General features: G+C 35.6%; 1 protein-coding gene across 5 annotated transcripts in view; it reads right to left on the bottom strand.

Annotated features, from left to right (window-relative positions):
- The window catches only part of PIK3CB (phosphatidylinositol-4,5-bisphosphate 3-kinase catalytic subunit beta), a 192,787-nt gene that overhangs the window by 70,485 nt on the left and 94,719 nt on the right, over positions 1-27,583 (bottom strand). For all 5 annotated transcript variants that reach the window (XM_026497132.4, XM_044383447.3, XM_044383446.3 and 2 more), the window contains exons 6-11: positions 20,585-20,764; positions 17,379-17,549; positions 16,192-16,269; positions 7,106-7,357; positions 5,626-5,722; positions 2,411-2,541 (exon numbers count right to left, since the gene is read on the bottom strand). In XM_026497132.4, the coding sequence (XP_026352917.1) occupies positions 2,411-2,541; positions 5,626-5,722; positions 7,106-7,357; positions 16,192-16,269; positions 17,379-17,549; positions 20,585-20,764 (909 nt within the window). The remainder of the gene's footprint in view (positions 1-2,410; positions 2,542-5,625; positions 5,723-7,105; positions 7,358-16,191; positions 16,270-17,378; positions 17,550-20,584; positions 20,765-27,583) is intronic.

The raw sequence follows: 27,583 nt of genomic DNA, 5'->3' as shown, positions 1-27,583 counted from the left end.
TACAGGTAAATATTTTCTGATTAAGAAAATGCAAAAGTATGTAAGAGTTACTAAATAAGTAAGTTTGCATCATTTGTCATTGTTTTTCTAAATTAACATAACAAAAGTAGAATATCAAGAGATAGATCTTTTGAATTCATTAAGTTCAAAAGGGGCTCTGATTCTCGAAAAGAATGGAAAATCAGTGGTTGAAGAATCTGAAGATTTATATCCAGTTACTGACTTATATAATTCTAAATGAATAATTTAAGTGTATCCTCAAATGTAAACTGTACTGATAACTCCTATCCTATTTCATACGGTTGTTATAATGACAAAATGAGATCACAGTTATTAAAATTATCAATAACCAGGGGCGCCTGGGTGGCACAGCGGTTAAGTGTCTGCCTTCGGCTCAGGGCGTGATCCCGGCGTTATGGGATCAAGCCCCACATCAGGCTCCTCTGCTATGAGCCTGCTTCTTCCTCTCCCACTCCCCCTGCTTGTGTTCCCTCTCTCGCTGGCTGTCTCTATCTCTGTCGAATAAATAAATAAAATCTTAAAAAAAAAATAAAATAAAATTATCAATAACCATAAAATTGTCTTGAAAAGCAAAATGTACACAAACGTTCACAACAAAAATCATTAAATTAAATAAAAATACAGGGAACTTTCATTTTTTTCTATCTGTATTATTTGATCTTTTAAATGATCACATATAAATTATACAATTTTAAAAACCCCAATAAGTATAAATATATTTATACACATTTGAAGACAAATCCTCTATCCCAAGTTGATCTTCAAAGACAGACTCTCTAAGAGATTACAAAGGCAAAAGGAAAGTTTAGTGACTTTAGCAATGTTGAAATAAAACATTTTAAAGAAACTGGACTTCTCTTGAAATATAAGATGAAAACTACTTGTATTTGCATAGGATATTCTATTTGTAAAAGTGCTTCAAAAAGCACCTCGTTTGATCCAAAAGAAACTATAACTGATTGTTGAACGCATACTGTAAGTGAACACAAAAACAGTCATAGCTTGGAGTATAAAATTATCACAAGTAGCTATGCCTTCTGGTTAAATTGCTATTCTCAGGAATAAAGCCATGGCATGAATGCAATGGATAAGTCAAAATGTACTTTTTCCTACTCAGTGTACACTTAGGGATACAGTTCCTGACATATTTGGGCTTTCTACTGTACCAACCACAAATCTTAATTTGGCTGTATATTACAGATCAGAAAATTATTTCAGAAGAATTTGAAATGAAAAGTTATTTCTTATGAGGATAAAATTCAATTAAAATGAGAGTATAGAAGAAACGTTAGGTAACAAATTTAATCTACGTATTACTTTAAAAATCTATTCTATACAGGTCTGGTAGTGCTGAATTTTAAAATACAATGAAGTTTAAAGGTGGATTAATTTGAGTATTATTTCATATAATATCAATTTTTAAAGGAAGCTTATTCTCACATATCTTACATAGATTAGGGAAATAATATAAACTTGTTACTGAGAATTTGCTCCAAGATATTCTCATGAAAATCACCATTAATCACACCTGAAACAAAGATGCCAAACCTGAAGATACAACGTGTGACAGTTTAGCTCGCAGAATATAAATTAGCACAGCCCCATTTTCTTTTTTTTTTTTTTTTTAAGATTTTATTTATTTATTCAACAGAGATAGAGACAGCCAGCAAGAGAGCGAACACAAGCAGGGGGAGTGGGAGAGGAAGAAGCAGGCTCCCAGCGGAAGAGCCCAATGTGGGGCTCGATCCCATGATGCCGGATCACGCCCTGAGCCCAAGGCAGACACTTAACTGCTGTGCCACCCAGGCGCCCCAGCACAGCCCCATTTTCAACTCCACCAGATACCCTCCTGATACCCAAGAAAAGCAGTTTGTATACTAAGGAAATGTGTTTAGAAATGGAAGTCCTTGCTATAGATTCTACACAAATAACAGTATCTTAGAAAGTCTTACTAATAGCAATATTCAACATAAATCATCTGTTCTTTGAGTAACAATCCTAACACAGCAGTGACTACGTCTTTAATCACTAAACTAACATGCTCGGCAAGCTTCAATGTACATTTCACATGCTCAGACTTACACGAATGCATTTATAGCCATTTTAAATTGAAAAGAACCTCAGAGAACAACTGTGATTTCCTCATTTAAAAATGAAAAACCTGACCTCCAGAGATGTTATGTCTCACCTGGTCAGTGATAAAGCCAAGATTAAATACAAGTTTATTTGGCTCCATGCTCAGTGGTCTTTCTACTGAATCAAGCTGCCAATGTATGTGACATTTTGAAAGAGAAACAAACATGTAAAGCTTAAACTATAAACATGAAGAGCCAAGAACTAATGATTCAGTGATTTTCATGCATAGTGGTCCTTTAAATAATTAGCTTACCTTATCGAAGGGAGGATAATAGTAAGGTTGTTTTTTATTCTCTGGGAATTTGATATGTAAAGCTGTTGCATTTTCAGTATATGGATTTGTTTGAACAGTTCCCATTGGATTCAACATTTCTTCAAGTTCATCTAAAATATGCAAATAATTTTGATTCTTAAAAAATGTTTTTAAAACTAAACTAAAATAAATCCTTAATAGAAAATTATTTTAAAAGTATGTCACCTAAGGAATCTGGCAGACAACCGTATCAGTAAGCCTCTAATTTTCTGTTAATACCTGACACAAGAATTGATGTGAGTTTACATACATCTTTAGAATGAGAAAGTTTCTAGAAATGCCTACCTCACCTCTTTCTTCAAATCTGACAAGTATTCTCAATCTTGAAAAAAAAAAAACTTAATTGGAATTGCTCTCCATCAAAATAAGGTGACCCACAGAATTTTTATTACTTTACCACACATATGGATTTCTTACTTTCCGTGGTCATCACAGTAACCAAACTGGTATTTTGAGAGTCATCAATGGCATTGTTTTAGACAAATCTAATGTTGTTTATGTTCCTCAATTATCCCATAAATTGCTGATACAGTTAAAGGGCTCTCTGGTAGTTTCTGCAACACTTCATTCAAGTGGTACTCCTTTAACCTAATAAACTGCTTATTTAAGGCACTCCCTCTGCTCCCCCATGGTCCATCCACAGAATTGTACATGGGAATCTTAGATTTCAATGTTCTCATAAAACTTTTTCATTTCACAGATAAGTAAACCGTTGAAGAGACAGTAAACTCAAGAGAACAGAATTAGCAGTACAACCTAAAGTCTCTCCTCTCCAAACTATTATCTCCTTTGTTATACTGATTTTTAGCACAGTTGTTCCCTCCTAAGGAAATAAAAATCCATTGTGTCGAAGACTAATGTCAAGATACTATCCATACTCGAATTATTTACCAAGTCTAGAAAATATATTTTTTTAAGATTTATTTATTCATTTGAGAGAGAGAAAGAGAGAGCACAAGCCAGTGGAGAGGCAGACTCCCTGCTGAGTAGGGAGACTGATTTGGGGGAGGAGGGATCTCAGGACCTGGAGATAGTGACCTGAGCTGAAATGAAGGCAGGTGCCTAACCATCTGAGCCACCCAGGAGCCCGGCTAGAAAATCTTTACAGAGTATTTCCAAGTTTCAGCTCATTGATCAATTCTTTGCTTGAGTTGTTTAATACTCTCAAATTTCAGATTCTGTTGTCACCCAGAAGGAAGCAATTCTCATCACTTACACACCTCTAAAGCAGATCTCTCAGCAAACTAAAATCTTACACTTATGTTATCTAGTAGCATTATACTCTTTTGTCCTATCACATGCAATCTAAATGTAGCATTTTAATATTCTTATTGGCCCCAAACATAGAGAGGTAACCTTGCTTTAAAGTGATTATAAAAAGGCACTCTAATATATTTTATAAACAGAGAGTACAAATTGGTACAACTTCTACTGGAGAGCAATTTGTGATTATCAAAATTACAAATGTATTTATTCTTCTTTTAATTTTAAAATTCCAAGTTTTTATTTTTTTTTAAGTTTGTATTTTAATTCCAGTTAGTTAACATAGAGTGTTACATCAGTTTCAGGTATACAATAACAAATGTATTTATTCTTTAACTCAATAGACCCACCTCTAGGAATTTATCTTAGACACAGACGTGCACATAAGCAAGATTATTCATTATAACACCACTTAAATTATCAAAAGGTAAGTCTGCTTTAAGAACAGCAGCAGCACTTTATTACATAAGGTTAAAAGGGCAAAAAGGAGAACACTTCACAGAATGCTATTTTAAGAATAGGAAGAAAAAATAGAAATCTTCATTTGTATTTCCTAGTGTATGCATGGAGAAATCTGGAAAGATACAAAAACAACCAGTAATGTGATTATATACCATTTAATGATGGCCCAGGGACTCTAGACAATAGATTATCTGTAGTTCCTTTGTTTCAGCTTCACTCCTACTGGGATAAAGTGACAATTCTAGAGCTGATACATGCACAGCAAATGTGTTCACTTACTATTTTTCATATTACATTTTGTTAGAGATGAAGTCAGGCTCATGGTATGCCAAGTTAATATTGCCCAAAATTGTCAATTTTGCTAAAATACCAGTCAAGTTGCTTGGTGATTCTGGAGAACATGTGTGAGTCTAAATTAAAATTTTCAAAAAAGTGTAACTGCTGCAATGCATAATTTCTACTCTAACTATGAAGCTCATCGTTTCTCGTAAGAAATGTATAAATGCACACTACTCTCCTATATTTGGGGGAAAACATGATTAGTAAAAACTATTGCAGATATATGGAGGAGAGGGCAGAAACTGAAGAATATATACACACACAAAATATCAGAACATGAGTTTTAAATATGTCTGTGAATAAATGGTTATCCAAAACCAATTTCTCAGATGTCAACTACTAATAAATGAATATTTTCAAATGTTTGTCACAACATAATTTTAAAATGCAATTAAGTTCACAATTTTATTAACTAATTGTATTAACGAACTATGAAGGCAGGGGGAAAAGAAAACCACTATTAAAATACAAAGTTTATACTAAAAATTTCAAACATTTGGGAAAAGCAGTATGGAATAATGGAAAGATTCAAAGGGTTCTCATACAAATCCTACTTTTGAACCAATTTTGTAAGACTTACTAACTTATCTCTGAGGTTCACTTTTCTCATCTGTAAAATGGAGACAAAACTAGCTAGCTTGTTGGGATGCTCTGAATAATATTTCAGAAATATAAGCATATGGAAGGTGCTCCTCTTAGCTCAAATTTCACGTTAAGGCCAACTAAACAGTGTGTTTTTACTATTCTTCCCGTATTAGTGAATGTTTCTTCTATTAGTGTAGAAATTTAGTACAACTAAGAGCAAAAACGTTGTTTTGAAGAAGATATTGTTCCTTAGGAGAATTTCTCCAAACTCTATAAAAATAAAACTTTTAAAGCAAGAACATATTCACCGAAGTAACAAATATATTACGACACAAATCACTATTTAAATACATTAAAACGATCTGTGGGAATCTGTTTTAGAATAAATAATAAAGAGACGAAAAGATGGTTTCTTTACTAAACTGAAAGAATAGTGAGTCATAAAAGAACATTAACTAGTCCACATGCCAGAAGTTACTCTTTAAGGATTAGGATGTAAGTCTTACCAGGAAATGAAGACCAGCTGTGCAATATTATGTCTCCAGATCTCAACTGTCCTTTAAAGTCAAAAACCATCGTATTTACCCATGCTACAGGATAATGCTGTTGAAAAAGATACCACTGCATAAATATGCCGAAAAAGAACTTTAGCGTGGAAACATGTACATGCCTTTTGTTTCAAAAATTTATATCTAGAAATTTCTAGAGTTCCAGGTGATTTCCAAAAAATTATCCAAAATAAAACAACATGTACACGGAAAATATTCAAGATCTTTACAATGGTTCAAGAAAACTCTGAAAGCCAATTAATATCTCATGATGAAATAATGTATCCAAAAAACATTATTAATTATATAAACATTACAAATGATGAGGAATTTTTAATGATCCAGGAAAATACATGTGATATGTCAGGTTATATGTTTTATTAGCTTTAAGCCTCAGTAAACCTTAATGTAGGAGAAGGCACTGCCTGTAGGTATTGCAGAATTTATTTTTATTTCTTAGAAGGAAGCACAGACAACTAGACCATTTATATAGGATTTACACAGACACCCAGACCAATTAACTTGGTCACACTGTATCAAAAAACCTTATAAATAGTCAAATACTTTGTGTAAAATTCTTGATCAGTGTAAGAAAAAATACTAAGGAAGTACCTCTTCTGTGACTTTTACACCCTAAAATTTATTTTTTAAGAACTGTATGATAATAAGCAGAGGAAAAGCCTGCTTAATTTTTACATTAAAGAATAAAGGACACAAATTCATGTACATAAATATAGTAACCAGTTTTCTAAAAAAGTATATAAAATTCATGTCCCCATCCCTCCAAAACAACTTTTCATAAACTTGAAGGAAAATGAAAAAGACAGGACTAAAAATATGAAATGGAAGATGAGAATATGAGAACAGGTACACTCATCCTTTTTCCACAATTTCGAAATTTAAGAAAATGAAAACTAAAAGTTTATTCATAATTCATATGACAGCAAAACATGGCCAAAACTGGCATGAAGTTAACTGATGTTCTGCATTTGTCTCATTTAATGTGAATATTCATATATTTCACTGCTAGATAGTGATGTGTTTGATTACAGACTTGTGCCCCAGGCCCCACAGGTGTGTTGAGTAAAGTATGTTGTACGATCTTTCTAAAATTCACAAAATTCTGAATGTTCAAGTATATGTGGCACATAGAATTTCAGTTAAGGTACAGTGGAAATGTAATTTTTTAAATTTTTTCATTTTTTTAATCTATATTTTAAAGTATTATATTTATAATGGAACACCTATGGTATGACATCTGCTAAAATAATTTGCCAAAGAGAAATAAATGAATAGGACATAAAAATGAAGATTTATCATCTTTTTAAAATTACTTCACAGGGACCAAAGTTACATGCCATAATTTCACATTACTCAATTACTTCAAAGAGTCTTAAAATTATTCCATTGTAAAAATTTTTCAGTAATACATAATTACCACTTTCCCAGATTTCCGGATGGTCTGATATTTAGAGGGATTAATAGTTTTAGTCGACTTTTTCGTTTTCACTTTATCCAAAACTGCATAAACAGCAAAACATAATCGAGCCATTCGTGGCAGGTCACAAGTATTTATATCAAATTCCAGCGGTTCATTCCAAATGTGATCATTTTTCCCTGATATCTCTGAGCTTACGATGGTTTTACAGAGGAGTTCAGTACCATGAAAAAGGCCAGCCCTGACATGAACCTGTAATGAGGGAGAAAAAAATGAACACAGAATTACGAATACTGCACCACTGAAACACCTCCAGTCTGGAAAAACAAACATATACAGGGAGAAGCAGCACACCAACTCTAGGAAAAACTTTTTGTCCACAGAACCATCAGGCTCTAAGTAATCAGTATATAATTCACCGAACTGTTATTTTTAACCTATTTTTCACTTAATAAGTAAACCAACTAAAAAATGCAATATTTATCAATGGTATAAACAGGTCTACAGAAGCCAAGACCATAAGTATAAAAACTACTATCATATGCTCACCTCCACTGACTGCATCTACTTGGGGTCTTGTCTTATTCTTCTATATAACTGCAAAGGAAGTGATGGATAAATTGTCTCCAGTCTCTTTCTACTTCTAAATAATGTACAAACTGGTCATTATAAGAGCCACCTTCTTAAAGATATTCTATCCATATTTACAATTATCCTACACATCATTTTTTTTCATTTTTTCCTAAAGACACAGGTCCAGAATGATGCAAGACATATGTGAAATATCCCAGAAAATTTTACTGTCATGTATATAGTTTTTTAAATGACATAACCCAATTACCTCTAAATTTAAAAGTGAGTACTACAGAACTAGAACAAATAATCCTAAAGTTTATATGGAATCACAAAAGACTCCAAATAGCCAAATCAACCTTGAGAAAGAACAAAGCAGAGGCATCACAATCCTAGATTTCAAGAGATAACTACAAAGCTGAAGTAATCAAACCGTACTGGCACAAAAACAAAGACATGGATCAATGGAGAATAGAGAGCCCGGAGATAAACCCACACTTACCTGGTCAATTAATCTACAACAAAGGAGGCAAGAACATACAATGGGGAAAAGACAGTCTCTTCAATAAATGGTGCTGGAAAAACTGAACAGCTACATAGAAAAGAATGAAACTGGATCACCTTCTTACGCCCCATACAAAAATAAACTCAAAATGGATTAAAGACCTAAATATGAGACCTGAAACCATAGAACTCATATTACTTCCACACAGACAGCAATTTCTTGGACACTGGCCTTAGCAGCATTTTCCTAGATAGTTTCCTCTGGCAAGGGAAACAAAAGCAAAAATAAGCTATTGGGACTATACCAAATAAAAAGCTTTCTCACAATAAAGGAAACCATCAACCCAACAAAAAGGCAGTCTACTGAATGGGAAAAGATATTTGCAAATGATGTATCTAATAAGGGGTTAATATCCAAAATATATAAAGAACTTATACAACTCAACACTTCCCAAAAATCAAACAATCCAATTAAAAAATGGGCAGAGGACCTGAACAGACATTTTTCCAAAGAAGACACTCAGATGGCCAACAAGCACATGAAAAGATGCTCAACATCACTAATTATCGGGAAAATGCAAATCAAAACCACCATGAGATACCACCTTATCCTTTCAGAATGGCTAGAATCAAAACAAAAAATAACAAATGCTGATGAGGACATGGAGAAAGGGAATCCTCGTGCACTGTTGGTGGGAATGTAAATTAGTGCAGCCATTATGGAAAACAGTATGAAGCTTCCTTGAAAAATTAAAAGTAGGAATACCATACGATCCAATAGTTTCACTATTGAGTATTTACCCAAAGAAAACAAAAAAATTAGTTTGAAAAGACGTATACACCCCTATGTTTATTGCAGCATTATTTATAACAGACAAGATATGTAAGCAATCCAAGTGTCTATCCATAGATGAATGGATAAAGATGTGCTCTGTGTGTGTGTGTGTGTGTGTGTGTGTGTAACGGAATATTACTCGGTCATAGAAAAGATGAGATCTTACTATTTGCAGCATTAGAGGGTATTATGCTAAGTGAAAAAGTCAGAAAGACAAATTCCACATAATTTCCCTTATATGTGAAATCTAAAAACAAATGAACAAACAAAGCAGGAAAAGACCCATAAATACAGAGAACAAACTGATGGTTGCTAGAGGGGATAGGAGAAAGGGATGGGCAAATGGGTGAAGGGGAGTAGGAGGTACAGGCTTCCAGTTATGGAATGAACAAGTCACAGGGATGAAAGGTACAATATAAGGAATATAATCGATGGTAGTGTAACAGTGTTGTATGGTGACATATCATAGCTACACTTGTGGTGAGGAGAGCATAATGCATAGAGTTGTCCAATCACTATGTTATACACCTGAAATTAATGTAACATTATGTGTCAACTATACATCAATAAAATTGGTTGACTAATAAGTTAAAAAGTGAGTGGTGAAAGTAGAACTAAAAACATTACTAAAACACAGACTGACTTAACGAAATACTTTATGGTCAAATGTTTTTATATTGATTTATTCAAATGTGATATTAGCACACAGTAGTACTCAATTTACTATTTACTGAATAGATGAATACATATGTGAATATTTAGGTTTGTCTTTAACTTAAAATAGGCTTGTCAATAAAAATTGACTTATTAGAAGAGTTACTATCCTCATTTTGAAAAGGAAGATAATACCAAGAATACCCATCCTATCTAAAGATACAGAAACAGATTTAAATAGAAATATAAAATTCTAAGTAATACCGTCAATTTTTAAAATTATTATAAATATTTATATTAGAATTATTTGAGTTTAAAAGCTATTAAAATTATAACTGCATAAATAAAACTACAAGTTAATAGACTACACATTTCATAATGTAACAGGAAAAGAATGGCTTACTTTAATAAACAGTATTCATTTATCTGACTCCCACAAAATAAACATAGATTGGGGTGCCTGGATGGCTCAGAGCCTGAAGTGGAGCCAATCTCACAACCCCAGACCATGACCTGTGCTCAGCATGCGGTCTGCTTAAGATTCTCTCTCTTTTTCCACCTCTGCCCCTCCTCCTGCTCACACACACTCTCTCTCTCAAAATAAATAAAATCTTAAAAATAAAAATAAACACAGATCAAAGGGTTAGGTATGTTAAAATCATTAAAAAGCTGATTAAGGAAATTACTAAAAAGCTATCAGAATAACTACTGAAGCTGGGTGATGGGTTCATGGAAGTTGATTACACTATTCTCTCTACTTTTGTGTATGTTTTGTGTATGTTTAAAGGAATTTTTCCTTAAAAAAAATTTTTAAGCTACAGAGAAGAAAATTATTTATTCCAAATACAGACGGATTATTATTACATAGTAAAGATTAAAGTAATAGGGATTACAAAAAGCACCTGGAGTAAATTATCAGGTCACCAAGAATTTTTATCTGAACACACACCTAATTCCCTTCAACTTCACAGAAAAGGGATTACTCCTTCTACTCAAAACCTCTAGCTCCATCTTGCTCCAATTTCCCAAGTTCTTAGACCTTGCTCCTTTGCTTAACTTGGAAAATCCCCCTCCCCAGCAGGCTATAAAATTTATGCATTTCTCTCCTACGTCAAACTCAAACAAAAATCTTCTTTAGAACCTAACTAACCATAATGAGAATGGTGCCAGCATCCACTTAGACACTCATGTTTCTTACTTTCAATCCATAATCAAGCCTATCCTGTAATACAAGGGGAAAGTGATTTATGATGTAATCTTACTATTTAAAAAATTTTTTTATATATTGATTTTTTTTTTTTAAGTAGGCTCTATGCCCAATGTGGGGCTTGAACTCACAACCTTGAGATCAAGAGTCCCATGCTCTACCAACTGAGCCAGCCAGGGGTGTACTCTTAAATGAAAAATAAAATAAAATAAAATAAAATAAAATAAAATAAAATAATACATACTCACCAAAAGCATATTCAAATTTTATGGTACAAAGAAATGAATACAAATAAAAGTAGTTACAGTAGGATAACAAGGATATTGGTGATTTATCATTCTCTTAAGTGATCCTGGATTATATTTTATAATGTTATTTTTAAAACACTTTAAAATTATTATTCTACAAAGTACCACACAAAATAGTTGGATGATCTAACTGTAGGATCCTAAATATAGGCATAACACCAAATGCTCACAATCGATCCAAAACTCATTAAATTTCACGCAAATATGAGTGAAAATGGACATCATTTTAAAAACAACTATTCAGGGCACCTGGGTGGCTCAGTGAGTTGAGTGTCCCAGTCTTGATTTCGGCTCAGGTCATGATCTCAGGGTCGTGGGATCCAGCCCCACACTGGGCTCCACGCTCAGTGTGGAGTCTCCTTGAGATTCTCTCTCTCTCCGTCTGCCCCTCCCCCCCACTTGCATGTGCACACGTGTGAGCTCTCTAAAATAAATAAATCATTAAAAAAAATTCAAGGTCATCTGTTTTTAAACAGTGTCAAAAAATTAAATAAATAAATAAATAACAGACAATGTCAAGACTGAGTATTAAGTATTAAGGTTGAGTATTAAGGCCATAGCCTTAAGCAACTTTTAAGCCCATGTCTCTATACTTTAATGCTATTTCCCTGTGTTCCCGAAATAAAGCAAAAAGTCTGAGGATTCATTTTTACTCTGTACAGAATATAACAGTAATTATAAAGAAGGATTTATACAACAGCACTTTTAGGAAATCTTTGCATTTTCCTCTATGCTATACTCAAAGTATCTAAACTATGAGACACTTACTATACTAGTATTTTTAATAGACAAAATAGGAATAACAATTTATTCTATTAAAAAAAACTGTAATTACAGTTTCTTATAGAACCATAATTATTTTCTCCTAAACAATGAAGAAATGGCCCTATCATGAAATGCTCAATAAATGGCATTTAGTGTTAGTAAAAATTATATGGGAAGTGGGAAGAGCACAAAATCCAGATTTCAAAGTTTTCTTTTCCTTCCTAACATACCTCAGGAAGATTGAGCACCAGTTAATAAAGACACAGTGAACAGTAATTTCAGATTATCAGGAGGTTAGGAAAGGTTCCACTACTACCACAACAGTCATTATCTTAAAAGGAGTTCAACAGCAAGAAAGGAAAGAAGTGCCTACTGCCTGGGCAAAGACAAACTCCCCTGGCATGCCTTCAGAACCAAAACCACTGTGGCACAACTAGAGGCACATGGGGGCCACGCTGGTGCTTAGGCTGGAGAGGTGAGCAGCAAAAGCAGTGCCAATTAAGACACTAAACGGGAATAGAATTTAAACCATTGAAAGACTATTTTGTTTTCAGGTAAGAGAAAAGTTTGGGTGTAAGGTAAGGTGTGAAAACAGAGGCAAGGAGATCAGTGGGGGGAGGCTATGAAATGGTCAGGAAGACAAAGAGGAGAGAATGGATAGTAAAGGATTTCAATGAGGTAGGATCAACAGTACGTGATCAATTGATTAAATATGGTAGGTAAGGGAAAGCAGCGACTCCAGCTGCTTTACCAAATATAAGAGGAAAAGTAGTTAAAGGAGTTAAGAGAATGAGTTGGGGGACACAAAATGAAGTTGGCTTTAGAAATGTGTACCTAGGCATATGAAAACAGGACTCTGGAACTGAAGAGATATCTCAGTTACAGGCAACAGCTTGAGAATCATAAGTAAAGGAGGTACAGTTTTTTCAATTTTCTTACAAAGAGGATATCAGTAACTGTTTTCCAAATGAGAGGAAAAACACTAGGAGGTGCTGCTGAGGCAGGACCCACATGCCTCAAGCAAACAATCCATTTGCCCTCTGAGTTCTGTGACCTCAAAAACTCCATAGCACTTCCTCTCCTTCCCCTCAGGAACACAAACCCAAATACATCCAGAATTTGACTTTGCCACACCCAGCATCTCCAAATCACTAACTGCTACCTCTCATTCTCTACCCACCTCCCTTTCCAACTCACTCTGACACTCCTACAGGAAAATCTCCTTGCCCTCTTTAAAGCCTTCACCCCACTTTTCTCTATCACCTTTGTCTGCCTTCACCAAAACTCTCTGCCAATGTATCTCTCCTCTGTCCCACTCATCTGAAGTCCATATTCTGGATAAACCTAATTACCTGCCTCTCCTCCATACTACATGTTTTGGGGTCAACCAGTACCATGACTGACCAGTCTCAAATGTAAAATTATTCTTTCATCACTGCAAAAACATTTCTTACCTGTAATTAACTGCTGCAAACTTGCATTAACCATTTACTCTCCTGTAAGGTAAGCCTTCTCATATTCAATAAAACTATTAAAAAAACGTAAAGCTCCTATTTAAGCTCCTTTTTTTGTTAGGTTTTCTGTTACCTGAAGATGACATGCTTTGATGGATACCTCCTGTCAATCTATTCTATTTAGAAGTTATAAGATATTAGAATAATGAAATACCAGTCCATTATTATTTATAAGATAAGGAAAGCAAGTAATGAGAAAGATCAAATTATGTAGCTAATAAAAAATCAGAATCCAATACTCACCAACTACAGATAGATAGATCATTGTTACTAAACTGTGAAGTCATGTCAGTGGGGCAGATTGAGGATGGCATGCATGTTAGGATGAAGTAAAGGGTTTAAAGAGTATTTTTCTCCCAGAAAAATGCAGGTTGCTTCATATGCACCTGCCACTCCACAAATCTCCAAGTAAAGAGGTATGGGGCGTGGAGTGGGGGTTGTCATCTATTCACACATGATCCCCCCCTTAGGGACGTCATGTTCCTAAAACTACTTTAATTCTATTCTAGGCTCACCTGACCTTAAATGGCCACAACAAAGTCTCTGCTGCCTCAACCTTACCCAAAACCTGTTTGAGGTAAAAATATGCATATAGAATTTCCTGAAAGATAGACAATATATTTCTTTGGGAAGTTCAAATATTACCATTAATTAAAGATAAGCCATCACATGGTTGAGCATAATACCTAGACTGAATTACTTTGGTCTCTTATAGAATGACTTTTCCTGGGGTGCCTGGGTGGCACAGTTGGTTAAGCCTCTGACTCTTGGTTTCGGTTCAGGTCATGATCTCAGGGTCCTGGGCTCTGTACTCAGTACAGAGTCCGCTTAAGACTCTCTCTCCCTCTGCCCCTTCCTGCCTGCATTCTCTCTCTCTCTCAAAATAAATAAATAAATCTTTTTTAAAAATGCCTTTTCCTATTGTACTGTCAATATTGTATCTTAAGTCTAGCCAGTGAAAAGATTCTATAAAAGAAAGATATGTGAGAGGCGCATGGGTGGCTAGTTGGTTAAGTGTCCAACTCTTGATTTCGGCTCAAGTCATGATCTCAGGGTTGTGGGACGGAGCGATGCGTCAGGCTCTGCGCTCAACAGGGAGTCTGCTTGAGATTCTCTCTCCCTCCCCTCTGCCCCTTCCCCCCACACTTGCTCACTCAGCCTTTCTCTCTCTCTCTCAAATAAATAAATCTAAAAAAAAATAGATTTCTAATTAAAAACCTTCCCACATGGGGTGCCTGGTGGCTCCGTCAGTTAAGCGTCTGTCTTGGGCTCAGGTCCTGGGATCCTACATCAGGCTCCCTGCTCAGTGGAGTTGGCTTCTCCCTCTCCCTCTCCCCCTGCTCATGCTCATGCTCTCTCTCTCAAATAAACTCTTCAAAAAAAAAAAAAAAAAAACAAACCACCTGTCCCACAAAGAAAACTTCAGGGTCAGATGGCTTGGAGTAAATCTTACCAAACATTTAAGGAAGAAATAATACCAATCCTATATAAGCTATTTCAGAAAACTGATTAAGAGGAAGGCTTCTCAAGTCGATTTGTAAGGGAAAAAAGATCAATAACTTTTTTCCTTAATGGTGTTTGGAGTATTTTATCTATCCCAACAATCATGTTATACTTCTGCAACTGGACAAAAATTAATAAGGAAAGTTTAAATTAAAGAAAAAATAGAATTACCACTAAAACAGGAAAAAAAGGCTAATTGGCCCTAAGCACACTCATTAAAAATTAAATCCTAGCTGAGAAAATAAGAGCAAAAAAAAAGCGCCCCATTTTAATGACAGCTAACCAAAGAATCTTTAAAATCCATTTATAAAAGCAAGCCATTGGTAATCTTTGGCAAGGTGCTCCTGAATATATCCTCATGCCAGCAAACATCTCAAACTAAGTGAATCTCTTTCTTGGATCACAAACTATTCACTTAATTTCCTGCCAAGCAAAATAGGGGAAAATGCATGCTTTACACTTTGAGACAAAATGCCTTATTAAATCTTTACTTAATTGTATGGGGTTATGCAATAAATCTCCACGTGTTAACAACTTGTGGTCCATAATGTAGTCATCTATTTTCTTCCAGGAAATGGTATTGCATTTTCTCTGTGTTCAGCAAGTTTAAAAGAAAAGGAAAGGGCTGAGAAAAGAGGCTGAGTGCAGCTCTAAACAAGGCTGACAAAAGAGAGTTAAGCTTGCATAGGAACCTGTGATCTGTAGTTTTGGCTTAAATTGTATTTGCTGAATTTCTGATCTAAATCAAGTTCTTTTACATAATACATACAGGAAAAATGTCACTATATCTACTACATCTCCAACTATTCAAAGAATACTTTAAAACAAAAATTCTTAATTGCCTTACATTAAATCACCATATTCTATCCTGTGTAATTGACCAATATAGGGAAAATTTAATCTCCAATGTGACATTTATTAAGCATATCAGAGAGTTATTCAAATAATGGAGCAGATGGGGCACCTGGGTGACTTGGTTGAGTGGCCAACTCTTGGTTTCCACCCAGGTTATGGTCCCAGGTCCTGGGATCAGACCACATTCAGCTCCAGGCTCAGTGTCAGGTTGGCTTCTCTTCCTCTCCCTCTGCCTCTCCCTCTGTCCCTCCCCCTGCTTGAGTGCTCTCTCTCTCTCTCTCTCTCTCTAAAGCAAATAAATAAATCTTTGAAAAATAACAATAACAATGAAGCAGATTAAAAAAACTCAAATCTTAACAAGTACTCACTTTTACACTTTCTTCTGTGTTAAGTTTATTTCCCTTAACCAATACAATTTGGAAAGGGTTGTTATTTTCCCAAACATGCTGCAAAGGAATGAAACAGAGTATTTTAATTAAAGACATAAATATTCTATGCTAGCTATGAGATAACCTTATCTGTTCTCAAGTCCACTGGCAAAATAATGAAAATAGTATAGACCTCTGAACTAAAAACTGAAAATCACATATACTAAATTAAGCATCACAACCACTAGCACTTAGTTCTTATGGCAAAACAAGGCAGCATTCCAATACTGCCAAGAGCTTCACTAAATAGGGGCGCCTGAGTGGCACAGCGGTTAAGCGTCTGCCTTCGGCTCAGGGCGTGATCCCGGCGTTATGGGATCGAGCCCCACATCAGGCTCCTCCACTATGAGCCTGCTTCTTCCTCTCCCACTCCCCCTGCTTGTGTTCCCTCTCTCGCTGGCTGTCTCTCTCTCTGTCGAATAAATAAATAAAATCTTTAGGAAAAAAAAAAAGAGCTTCACTAAATAAAACACCATAAACAAACAGTATTAAAGCTTTGGATGAATTAAGAATTGACCATTTAAATTAATATACAGTTAATATCTTAATTATCAAGGAGAGATTAAACACACAACTTGTTAAAACTGAATAACTATTAAAAAATGTTAACTGTTTGAGTCAATAAACAAACAGGATTTGCTTTATATAAATACATTACATTCTGGAAAAAATGGTATCTTTGATATATTTAATTCTAAAAGTATTCAATAAGAAGGCGGCAAGTTATACCAAAAATGCTATCATAGCTAAGCTGACAGAAAAGAAATACATGAGAAAATCAACTATTTCTGCACATCTAACTTTCCTACTAGAATGTCTCAAATTGCTCACTGAAGTCTATCTTCAGCTGTACTCTCGAGAAATTTCTAATTTGGTGTCATTTTTCTGTGATACCAAAAGAACACCAAAACCAAAAATAGCATATTTACATTTATCTGTAGCTTGAGCTGAAGAAAAAGAATAACAGCTAGAAAGATAATTACAATAAATGGTAATGGATCTTTGGCAAATGTGCACTGGTTTTCATCGAAGGAGAAGTGAGCAGAGAAAATATGTGAGGCTTAAGCATACAACCTAAAAAATTACATGCTTTTGGGGGTTACCAAAGGTTCACACATGAAACTTACAGAAATAATTCGCATTTTCTTTGGTGGTAAAGGAAGAGGAAGGTTTGATGAATTTCGATTTATGGCAGCCTCTATGGCAATCATTTCCTGTTCATACATCTTCTTGATCTTGCAACATTCCACAAGCATAAAATGGGGCAAGGTCCTGTTCATTACACAGTTCCGGATATACTAGTGGCAAGCAAGAATAAGGTAAAGATTTTCAAGCAAATACTTAAATCAACAGAAGAATAATATTAAATGAACACCACACTACCAATGTACTATGAAAATGTATCTAACAACTAATGTCAAGAATATGAGAAATTAAAATCACAACATAAAATAGCTACCATTAATTGAACACCTAAGTACCTAAGAACTAGCTATTTTTTATATTTATAGCTAATTTTTCTAACAACCCTATAAGAGAGATTTTCCTCCCTTTAATAGATGAAAGAACTAAAAGTCGGAAGAGCTAAGTTACATACCTGGCATCTTTAAATCTGTCTTTTTTTTTTTTTTTTTTTTTTTTTTTTTTTTTTTTTTTTTTTTTTGCTAAGCCTTTAAGAAATATGTACCTCAGTCTAGATGTTTTGCCTTCTTTTCGCACTTAATACCTGACATTTTGACCAACTGGCTCACCTTTCTAAGGGTGGGACTTGATTGGTAAAGATTGTGATACTACAGTGCAAGCTTTGACCACAGGAAAAGTGGACATGTAATTACACATGTGGCCATTTCTTCACATCCTGAGGTGGTCATCTTAGACTTTCCCATGGATCCCTAAGGCAGACCTGGTACCTTTACAGGACAAGGCTCCAGCAGATAACCATTACTATCTCTCTTGCAAAAACATAATTGGCCATCTTAGCTTGATACTCTGCTTTATTTCCATGAGACCAGGATGACCCTCCAAAGGCATATAAGAAGAGGGGTGGTTATTCACATTACCGGGGATGCCTAACAAACTGAATAGAAACTAACTTAATATATTCCTCAGAAGAATAAATTTCCTATATAGATTCAGCATATTATATTCAATTCAGAATGAGTAAATACTTTTTTTTTTTGAAATAAAAAAAAAATCCAGAATGGTAAGTAGGAGTTACATATTATGATAAATATATTCAATCAAAAAATTTTCACTATGAAATATGTATCATTCCACTTCCTTCACATTCCTTTGCCTACATGGTATACTTTCTCTCTCATATGACCTTGTACAAAAAGGTACACAAGCCTTTATTTTTCTTTATAATAACAAATCCTAAAAAACAAAACAAAAAACTCCCCACAAATTCCAGTTTTGGCAAAACAATATGCCCTCCACTAACTAAGGTTAAAAAAATCATAGCTCCTTGGGGCACCTGGGTGGCTCAGTCGTTAAGCGTCTGCCTTCGGCTGAGGTCATGATCCCAAAGTCCTGGGATCGAGCCCCGCATCGGGCTCCCTGCTCAGCGGAAAGCCTGCTTCTCCCTCTCCCACTCTCCCTGCCTTGTGTTCCCTTTCTCGCTGTGTCTCTCTGTGTCAAATAAAAATAAAATATTAAAACAAAAAACAAAAAACACAGCTCCTTATTCTCAGCCATCACTTAACATCTGGCATGCCTCTATCCCTCTTGCTTAAAACAAAACAATAAAAATCACAAGTAAGAGTAATCACATTATTTTTCTAAAATCCTGTTACTATTTACCTCTAACTTGGCATTTAGCCTTTATTTTTTATGTAATGACCGTTTTTTAGTCTCCAAATGTAATTTCAACAAAAATATCTTCAAGTTTCTTGAAGGCAAAGCCAGGATCCTGATAAATAGCACACCTCATGGTGGGGGAGGGGTGTTGCCCTTTCTTTCTTTCTTCATTCATTCACTCATTCATTCATTCGACAGAGAGAGAGAGAGAGAGAGAGAGAGCGCAAGCACTCACAAACAGGGGAGAAGGAGAAGCAGGCTGAGCACTGAGCCTGATGCAGGGCTGGACCCCAGGACCCCGGGATCTTGACCTGAGCCAAAGACAGCCTTTTAATCAACTGAGCCACCCAGGCACCCCTCGCTTACCTATTTAAACTCCACTTTACTCCAAAAACAATCTGAGGCACTATGCTTAAGGAACTCATGATTGCATGGAAATAGGTATGTCAAAGATGGAGGAAAGCTTTTGAGGATGGCCAGACCTAATACTTACAAAATTCCAACCATATATGGAAGTAACAAAAAACAGAAGGAAGGGCAATTATACATGCAAATGTTAGACTGAAACTGAAATGTTTTCTAATTCACAATGAAAATTTGTAAGACCTTGTTAACTGATAATCAGAAATAAGTTCTTACACAATTTAATGACTATTAATCAAGAAATCTTGTATCTTACTTCCCCCAGAATATTTCCTACCTAATTATTATGTTTATATGATAAAACAGTAGGAAGCTATAGCAAATTTTATTAAGAATTCATTATGCCAGGGGGCGCCTGGGTGGCACAGCGGTTAAGCCTCTGCCTTCGGCTCAGGGCGTGATCCTGGCATTATGGGATCGAGCCCCACATCAGGCTCTTCCACTAATGAGCCTGCTTCTTCCTCTCCCACTCCCCCTGCTTGTGTTCCCTCTCTCGCTGGCTGTCTCTATCTCTGTCAAATAAATAAATAAAATCTTTAAAAAATAATAATAATAATAATAATAATAATAATAAAAAAAAAAAGAATTCATTATGCCAGGATGCCTGGGTGGCTCAGTCGGTTAAGCATCAGCCTTCGGCTCAGGTCACAATCCCAGGGTCCTGGGATCCAGTGCCGTGTCAGGCTCCCTGCTCAGTGTGGAGTCCGCTTCTCCATCTCCCTCTGCCACCCCCCCCCCCACTGCTTGTGCTCTCTCTCTCTTGCAAGTAAATAAATAAAATCTTAAAAAAAAAAAAAAAAAGAATTATGCGGCAGGAAATGATGATATAACACTGAAACAACCAAAAAAGTAGAAAGGAAACATTCAGATACACACATTAAACATATAATCATTATGCCAAAAATATATATAACTGCAAGTAAACAACAAAAACAGGCCAAAATTTTAACAATGGTCATCTCAGGTGGGTAGGATTATGAATATCTATTACTTAATTCTGTAGGTTCTAAATACTTGACTATAACAATACATTTTCATCAGAAATTTAAATTGTTAAACACACACACATACACACACACACCTCTGGAAAATTGATAGTTAATACACATACCTGGAACTGAATGAGTGGGTGATCACCAAACACGTATTCTACTCTCCCACTGACTTGCAACACATAGTCATAGGGACTAACTTCATCTTCTTTCCCATGAATAGTCAAACGTTTCTGGATTGCCAGTTCATTTATTTTGATAGGATTCATATTAGGAGATATTTGAAAACTAAACACATCCTAAAAAGGGGGTAGAAAAAAGGAGTAGTTTTATGTTTGTGCTGAAAAAACTCACTCTTTACTCTTATAGTTATTACTACATTGTATATAGCCGTACATAGTATGTACATATATATATATATATATATGTTACATATATATCTTTTACATTTAACATTCCAGTACATTTTCCTATTTTCTAAATACAGTATGTCCACAGCAAATTTGTTAAGATTTCTGATAATCTGCAAGTCATCTTACACTAAACAAGGCGCTACAGATCCCACAGGTAAGACTCATATTTAACTAAAGCGTATATTTAACTAAAGTTTACCATCAGAGAGTTTATCAAATACATTTCTCAGTGAATAGATTTTTTAACATCTTTCTTTTAAAAAGATACCAAAAAACCTGTTGTTGTTCAAATTCAGTTCATACTAAGAATTTTATGTTGTCACTAGTAAGAAGAGTATTTATATACCAATTAAGTTATAAATGAACAATTCAGTCAAATTTTATAAACACGTAAAAGAAACAAAGAAGCTTTCATTAATGAAAAATGAAGATATAGTCAGGATTTAATTATTATCAAATCTGCTCATCATAAACCCCAAATGTACAGATATTAAAGACTACTTAATAACATCTGAAACTTCTCATAATCTAGCAAAGTAATTTCCCACCATATGATCACGCACCAAGGATTTAAGAAAATTCACTATCTCCTAAAGCAGCCAACTGCTACTCTGGACAACCGTGATTGTTAGAAAATTCTCCATATTGACTGGAGATTGCTTCTGCTATATTTCCACCAAGTTAAGTTACCTCCTTCTTCCACAAGGTACTTCAAATTCCAAATTTTTATTTAATTATTTATTTATTTTTAAGATTTTATTTATTTATTTGACAGAGAGAGAGCCAGCCAGTGAAAGAGGAAACACAAGCAGGGGAGTGGGAGAAGAAGAAGCAGGCTCCCAGCGGAGAAGCCTGATGTGGGGCTCGATCCCAGAACGCTGGGATCACACCCTGAGCTGAAGGCAGACGCTTAACGACTGCGCCACCCAGGTGCCCCATCAAATTCCAACTTTTTAAACCTAAGGTTACTGGGTGTTCCAATCTATTTTCCCTAGTATTTTTACCCTTTTTCTCCTAATTTTCTATATGAGTTGGTGCTATATGCATCAAAGTATATGAACGAGGATTCAGAGAGTCATTTGAGAAGTCACATGACTCCACTTTCCTCCCCTAACTCATTTCCCAATAAGATACCAATGATCTCATATTCTTGGGTTGCCAACTGTCACCTCCTCTCCATCTCCAATAACACTCTTCTACTTCCGCAATTCTTCGTCTTTCTCCTGAAGAGCAATATAGTTTCTTATTTAATTTCCTTGCACTATCCACCTCAAAACCTTCGTCTATCTTAGAAAGTAATCTACCTTTAAAAAGAGAATTACAAAGATATATGATACTTTTTTAACATAATACAAATGGTCATAACTGTCTAAAGCAGTGCTACCCAATAAAACTCTTAAAAAATGGAAATAGTCTATTCTGTGCTGTCCAATACAACAGTCTCTTAGCCACAAGTGGTTCTTGAGAAACTTGATATGTGGCTAATGTGAAGAACTGAATTTCAATTTTATTTTATTAATTTAAATTTAAAATTAATGTACATATGTGGCTAGTGGCTACTGTATTTAAACAGCACAGGTCTGAATAATAAGGCCTTAAGCTCCTTAATATATCACAAAATTATTCTATGATTCCCATTTACTCTCTATTTCATAAATAAACTTTTTAGAAATACAAAACTAGAGGACACACTCAACATCGGATAGCAAGAACCTATAGAAAAGACCAGAAATCAGAACTGGGCTTGAAAAACTATTACAAGTAATAGAAAATAAAACAAGTTTAGTTAATATGTGTCAAGAATTAAAGGTAGTTTGAAAACGAATAAAGAGCAACTATATCCAAAGAAGAATCAAAGAGAACTCCAAGAAATAAAACATATTAAGTGAAATTTAAAACTCGATGAAAAGGAACATGGCAAATTTTAAGATTTTTGAAATTTGACAATATCAAGTGTTAGCAAAGATGTGAAGAAACTAAACTCTCAAAATATTTCTGCTAGTAATGTAAATTTGAAGAACTGTTTGGGGGACACCTGGGGGTCACAGTCAGTTAAGCAACCAACTCTTGGTTTCAGCTCAGGTCAGGATTTCAAGGTCATGAGACGGAGCCCCACATCGAGCCCCGGCACTCAGCTGGGTCTGCTTGGGATTCTCTCTCCCTCCCCCTCTGCCCCTCCAGCTTGCACAAGCGTGCTCTCCCTCTCTCAAAATAAATTAAGTCTTAAAAAAAGAAAGAAAAAAACTGTTTGGCAGTATCTATTAAAAACCAATTACACACATACACCCATGACTCACCAATTCTGTCTCTAGGTATATATCTAATAGAAATACATAAATTGATGTTATTTCATACAAAACAATGTTGAACTTGATATGCTCTGTGTGTATACATGTGTGTAACAGGACAACTGAGAAAATGTGAACACTGACTAGAATTTGAGGATAAAAAGCAAGCAAAATAAAACTAGCAAAACAAAGAATAAAAAAGATAAGCCACACCTAGGGAGAACACATTCCCATCACATTTGAATGACAAAGATTCACTACCCACAAATACCAAGAACTTAGACAAGTCAGTAAGACACACATGACACAATTTTAAAATAGACAAAAAACAAACACAAGAGAAATATGAATGTTTCATAAATATGTGAAAAGACATTCCTCATCATCAGTTCTAAGAGAGATGCAACTGAGACAATGGATATACAGTTGATACTTGAGCAACATAGGTTTGAACTACGTGGGTCCACTTAATTACGTGGATTTTTTTAATACATACAGTATAATACTGTAAATGCATTTTCTCTTCCTTATGATTTTAATAACATTTTCTTTCCCCTACTTACTTTATTATAAAAATACAGTATACGACACATAAAACAAATACGTGTTAATCAACTATTTATATTATCAGTAAGAGTTACAGTCAATGGGACATTATTAGTAGGTAAGTTTTGTGGGGGTCAAAAGTTATATGTGGATTGTTGAATGCGGAGAGGTTGGCACTCGTAACCCTCACATTGTTCAAGAGTCAACTGTACATTTGTATAATGGAACTGTATATAGCACCAAGGACTCGAAACTTCCCTTTAAAGACCAATCATAATCTCATGATGATTACGTTCAAGTCTTCTAAAGAACTACTGGTGTGTCTCATCACCCATGTTAATTCTCTTCACATAAACTGTTAATTGGGCTGACCTGGTCAGAACTCAAACCAGTTTTTCCTGTATCAAGCAATTTTCCAACAACTCTTTTAAATACTTCACAAAATATTACTCCTTTAAAAGACTTGTGATTTTCCTGAGAAGTCAATTTGCATTGTATTGCTCAATGCTTACAAACAGCTACATGAGAGACAACAAAGACACTGGGAATATGGGTGGGACAGAAACGTCTGTTTAGCAGGAAGGGATACAGTTCATTTGTAATTACATCTATATCATGACAACCGTGCTTATTCAGGTAATGTCTATACAGATGAAGAAATACTTATTCTTCATAGTTTAACTGTATGCGCTTCACTGTTTCTCACATTTCTGCCCATGCTTCTGATACATTCTCTGAAATTCCCCCAAAAGTACAGTCTCTACCTCCTTCTACCTTCTCCACAACTCACCGTTCCCTAACACACAGGAGACTATTTCAAATGCCATGTGCCCGTCTCACTTAATTGATACAATTATTTCATATAACTTATGCCGGCTGAGGTTAAAAAAACACAGGTTTGAAAGTGATGCTCAGGTTTATTGGTATCCTTAACAAATTATGACTCTTGGAATTAAAAATAATGCCTCTGTGGTCTCGCTGCTGGGACTAATGTTCTTTAAAACTGAAACGTGATAGTTCCACGATTGTATTTATCTTGCTTCTTAAAAGCCCTGATCTATTCTGGATGATACTGACAATGTGGTCCTCTAAAATTTCACGTTTTTCATAGAAACTACTGTCTATATTTCCCCCTAACTACCCTGTTAAACCACTTTTTAACCTATATGTGTAGTTTGTTACATTTCATTTCATGTTTAGTGTTCCTACATACTGCTGCCTAATGTTGGTCATTAGCAGTAATGATGAAATGGCAAAATGAATATTTTATAGAAGTCAGAAGGGCAAAAAAAATGCATGTATGAGAGATCAGTATGCTAACCATCCTTTATTCTGATACCATCATTCTTATTTTTTGTTGGTGAAATATTTACTCACTTATAAAATGGTACTGGTAATAAATTATGAATTTGGGGTTTTATTTTTATTTATTTTTAAAGATTTTATTTGTAAGTAATTTCTACACCCATTGTAGGGCTCAAACTCACAAGCCTGAGACCAAGAGTTGCATGCTCTACCAACTGACCCAGCCAGGCACCAAATTGGGGATTTTTAAAAATGGTCTTAGGGGGCGCCTGGGTGGCACAGCAGTTAAGCGTCTGCCTTCCCAGCATTATGGGATCGAGCCCCACATCAGGCTCCTCCACTATGAGCCTGCTTCTTCCTCTCCCACTCCCCCTGCTTGTGTTCCCTCTCTCGCTGGCTGTCTCTATCTCTGTCGAATAAATAAATAAAATCTTTAAAAAAAAAAAAAAAAAAAGGTCTTAGTTGCCTAAACAAAGAGTGATAAACTCTAAGTGGCTTTTCCAATTTCTTTAATAACTTAATAATTTTACTAGTCTATACAATACAAAACTAGGAACTTTTCATTTACTCCCCAGGGAAACGTTCAGCTAAAAGAAAAGTAAACTAAGGACAGTTATGATAGCTCTATCTCAACTATCTGGATATTTGACATGTATAATGAAAGGAAGACTGAATGGATACTTACCCAAAATGAGAAAGGACAATCATATGGGCAGAAGTCAGAAAAGACTAGTTTGAATTTTTAAATATATTTTATATCAAAATTTAAATACGTGCTTGCCAAAAGTGAAAACATACTACTTCAGAAGGTTGAGCGCTCCCCCGAGTACTGAACACATTTGGTCAGAGACACTAAACTACATAAGGGATGGTGAAAGGATTTATTATATTATATAAAGAATCTGACTAGATGATCTTCAAACTCCTTTCAGCATTAAAGTCTATTACTGTTGGAGGGGAACATGACAGCAGAATAGGAAGAGAGGAGGATAACCTAGTCCCATGAATACAACAGATAACTATCAAATCCTCTTAAATTAAATACCCCAGAAATTAATCTGAAGACTGGTAGAACAAACTCCACAACTAAAGATAGAGAAGAAGCCAAACAAAAGAAGGAATTGTGGAGATGAGGCTTAGAAGAGAAACAGATCATGGCCTGTGCAGTACAGAGGGAGCCACTACAGCGCAGACGAAAAAGAGACAAAATAGCACACACAGGAGCCCATGGGGAAGAGGAGTCGACATAGCAACCAGCAAGAAAAGCAAGAGGGCCCAATTTCACAAGTTCTTGCAACCAGTGGGATTTAATGTCTGCAATTCTAAAGTCAGTGGACTTGGCTCAGGGAAAGCCCAGAGGCATAGGGGTTACTCTTAGAAACAAGGTGGAACAAATAGTCCACAGAAATATACTGTGGAAACAGAGATCTTTAGAGTGCCTACGGTGCACAGTGGAGAAGCTATTTGCTCAACTCCAGGAAGGAGTTCCAGAGAGGGAGCCCTCATGGATAGACCCTGTGGGGGGAAAAAAGGAACTGTCAGGTGCCATTTCCCTTCCCTATCCCTCAGCATAAACACAGAGCCACCTGAGGAAATGAACACAGCACTGGCACTCACATGTAACTTGCTTAAACCAAGCCCTGCCCCCCCCACTCTTGTGGATCCATCCTTCCCAGTCATGCTTGACTCAGTCCCACCTCAGCAGGCCTCCTCACCCAGAGGACCAGCCCAAACCCCTGACAGCACCATGTCTCCCACCCAGGAGTTTTGTGAGGCCTCAGTTCTGGTGGCGATAGCAACAGATGTCATTTCATAAGCAGACCAGAGCACGTCTAGTTAAAATGCACCACATTCAGGTCAGGAACCAAACACTGCCCACAATAGGCAAAGAGAGCCTCTGTAGATTATTGACCTGAAGGATAAAATGGCCAGGACACAATAGCAGAGAGCACTCAGCACACAACAGAGATGCTACTGGAAGCACCAGGCTGTGAGGAACAGAGACTACTACACTGCAGAGCACTACAGGACCTCTTGCATAAGGCCATTACTTGCAAAAACAGAAGATGTAGCTGATTTCTTAACATGTGGAGAAACAGGCACAGAGACTTAGACAAAATGAGAAGACAAAGGAATTTGTCCTAAATGAAAGAACAGGCCAAGGCCAAGGCCAGAGGTATAAGCAAAACAGATATAAGTAACATGCCTGTTGGAGAATTTAAAGCAATGATCATAAGGATATTAACCAGACTTTAGAAAAGAGAGGACATCAGTGAAACCATTAATACAGAGAATAAGAAAAACATAGCAGAGATAAAAGGCTCTATAAACAGAATAAGAAACATGTTTGATGGAATGAACAGCAGGCTGGAAGCAGCAGAGGAACTAATTAATGACCTAGAAGACAGAGTAACAGAAAGTAATCAAGATGAACAAGAGAGAAAAAAGTATTTATACAAAACAATAACAGACTTAGGGAACACAATAATTCCATCAAAAGTAATAACATTTGCAATATAGGAGTTCCAGAAGAAGAAGACTGAGAAAAGGGAAGACAGAGAAGACA

The sequence above is a fragment of the Ursus arctos genome, unplaced genomic scaffold, assembly GCF_023065955.2.
Source record: "Ursus arctos isolate Adak ecotype North America unplaced genomic scaffold, UrsArc2.0 scaffold_20, whole genome shotgun sequence".
Lineage (NCBI taxonomy): Eukaryota > Metazoa > Chordata > Mammalia > Carnivora > Ursidae > Ursus > Ursus arctos.
The sequence above is the reverse complement of the archived record's forward strand: the minus strand, read 5'-3'. Positions and strand labels throughout refer to the sequence as shown.